The sequence below is a fragment of the Buceros rhinoceros genome, unplaced genomic scaffold (assembly GCF_000710305.1).
Source record: "Buceros rhinoceros silvestris isolate BGI_N320 unplaced genomic scaffold, ASM71030v1 scaffold40198, whole genome shotgun sequence".
NCBI lineage: Eukaryota > Metazoa > Chordata > Aves > Bucerotiformes > Bucerotidae > Buceros > Buceros rhinoceros.
In genome coordinates this window covers 26,882-28,945 of record NW_010429439.1, presented here as the reverse complement: position 1 = coordinate 28,945, position 2,064 = coordinate 26,882, and the positions used below count along the sequence as shown (strand labels likewise).

At 45.0% G+C, this 2,064-nt stretch overlaps 1 protein-coding gene across 1 annotated transcript in view; it reads left to right on the top strand.

The window, feature by feature from the left end:
- The first annotated feature begins 242 nt into the window (after positions 1-242).
- Positions 243-2,064, top strand: part of FST (follistatin) — a 6,815-nt gene continuing 4,993 nt past the window's right edge. Inside the window, exon 1 of the mRNA XM_010142631.1 lies at positions 243-402. Coding sequence (XP_010140933.1) covers positions 312-402 — 91 coding nt within the window. The 5' untranslated portion in view covers positions 243-311. The remainder of the gene's footprint in view (positions 403-2,064) is intronic.

Below are 2,064 nucleotides of genomic sequence, written 5' to 3'. Positions count from 1 at the left end.
CGCCCGGGGGTGCGCGCCGGTGCGCGCCTGTGTGTGCGTGCACCTAGATCATTGGCGAGGGTTTCCAGAAGGTGGAAAATGTCACCTGATTCACACTGAACTTTTAAAATCTCCCCACCCCCGAGCAGACACACACACACATTAGGAGACCGCCCACCGCAGACAGCTAGGACCCCCGTATAGATTTAAAGAGAGACTGCATTCAGAGCCTGACGTTCATTCAATAGAGCGATCATAAGCAGGCTGGCTAGTGCTCGCTCCCTCTCCCTACTCCCCCTCACGCTGTCTCTGTGTCTCTCTCAATCCCTGCTATGCTGAGGATGTTAAATCAGAGAATCCACCCCGGCATGTTCTTACTCCTGATGTTTCTGTGCCACTTCATGGAAGATCACACAGTGCAGGGTAAGACCAGACTGTTTATTCGCAGATGTATCTTTATTATTTACTATTGTTTTCTGTTGTTCGGGCACGGTTTAGTTTGCGGTGTTAAACGCCTCTCTCCAAGGTCCAACAAGACAGAAGTTAACTGTGGGCAGGGGATTGCTTTGTACCGAGTTGCAAAGGTGTCATTTAGATTCCTTTTTGATCGGATCTTCGCACTTGGTCTGCATAGGCATAGAGGGCAGATGAGGATGTTTCTTGGTATTTATTGTTATTATGCAGCATGAATGAAGTGCAGCATCGCGAGGGAACTTTTCCAGTCTCGACTCCCGACTGAGTGCTCAAAGTTTCTTGGTAATATAGCTCACATTTTTATCTCGCCTCCCTGACGGAAGGAGAGGTGGTGATGAGGAGCCCCAAGACTACAGCTGACATTTTTAGAAGCCGATAAGTGGTCATTTTCCGGGCATTCCTTTAATATTGGGATTTCCCCCTCTTTTTTTTTTCTTTTATTTTTTTCTCTCTCTGTGTGTGTGTGTGTGTGTGTGAATAAATATTACTGTTGTAAATTCTCCTGCACTGAAGATTATGCTTAAATAAGTTGGTTGGGGGTTTGGGGTTGGGTTGTTTTTTTGGGTCGGGTTGTTTGTTTGTTTGTTTGTTTGTTTTTATTTCCTTCCATGCCAACAAAATAAACCCGAACCTCATATTGACAACTCCTAAGAGCCCTCTTTCGACACAGGATAATATTGATTTTTAGTTTGGGGGCTTTTTTCCCTTATCTTGATCATGTTCCAAACACAACCTGGATGTCTTGCTATTGCTTGGTTTATAAATTTTTTTCCTTTTTTTTTTTTTTTTCTACCCCACTATTGAGCTGGACCATAAGTTAATGTAATGTAAGCAACTGTAACACGCAAAACTAATTTTTTTTTTAAGGGCGTTGTTTGTTCAATGATTTTTAGCGGGACGGGGAGGGGGAAGGAGGTGGTGTCTTGCCCCGCGCCCAGCGACATCTCGGCTGGCCGATCCTGACCCTTTGCTGAGGTACATTCTCATGTGAGTAAGGAGGCAGGATCGAGCCCCGTCTGGATTAGCACCAGAATCAATTGGTATTGACTTGCTGGAGAAGTCACATTGGTTATTCACGAGAGACTCATCCCAACCAAAACTCTCCAGCTAAAAAAGGGGGAGTTGCTTGGACTAATGTTCTTGGCTTGTCTCCACAAATAACAGCGATACTAGTAAAAAAACCCAAAAAACAAAAAAAACCACCAAAACCAAACCCCACGACCAAGCTCACCCCATTCTATCCTGTTTAAGGACAGTGTACTTTCCTCTGAAATTCTTGCGGGAGAGGTGGCACCTATAACTTCCCCAGCTTGATTGAACTTTAAAACTCTGTACGGACCTCCGGCTCTATGTGCCCTTGTATTTTACGTACTTTATTCACATTTTTGGAGCTCTGCTGACTTAATCTAATGAAGAAAAGACGTTCGTTAATAGAAACAGCAAAATGCGGAGATTTCGAAAGACTTCGCTAAAAGCAAACGTTCCCAATTCGTGCAGATTGCAAAATGGGCTGGGACTGAAACTCTGTGCGGCACTAAAACAATGCTGCTGTGCAGCCGCGGTGAGGAGGAGAGGGCAGGGGGAGGAGGAAGGAATTTGCAAGCGCGATTT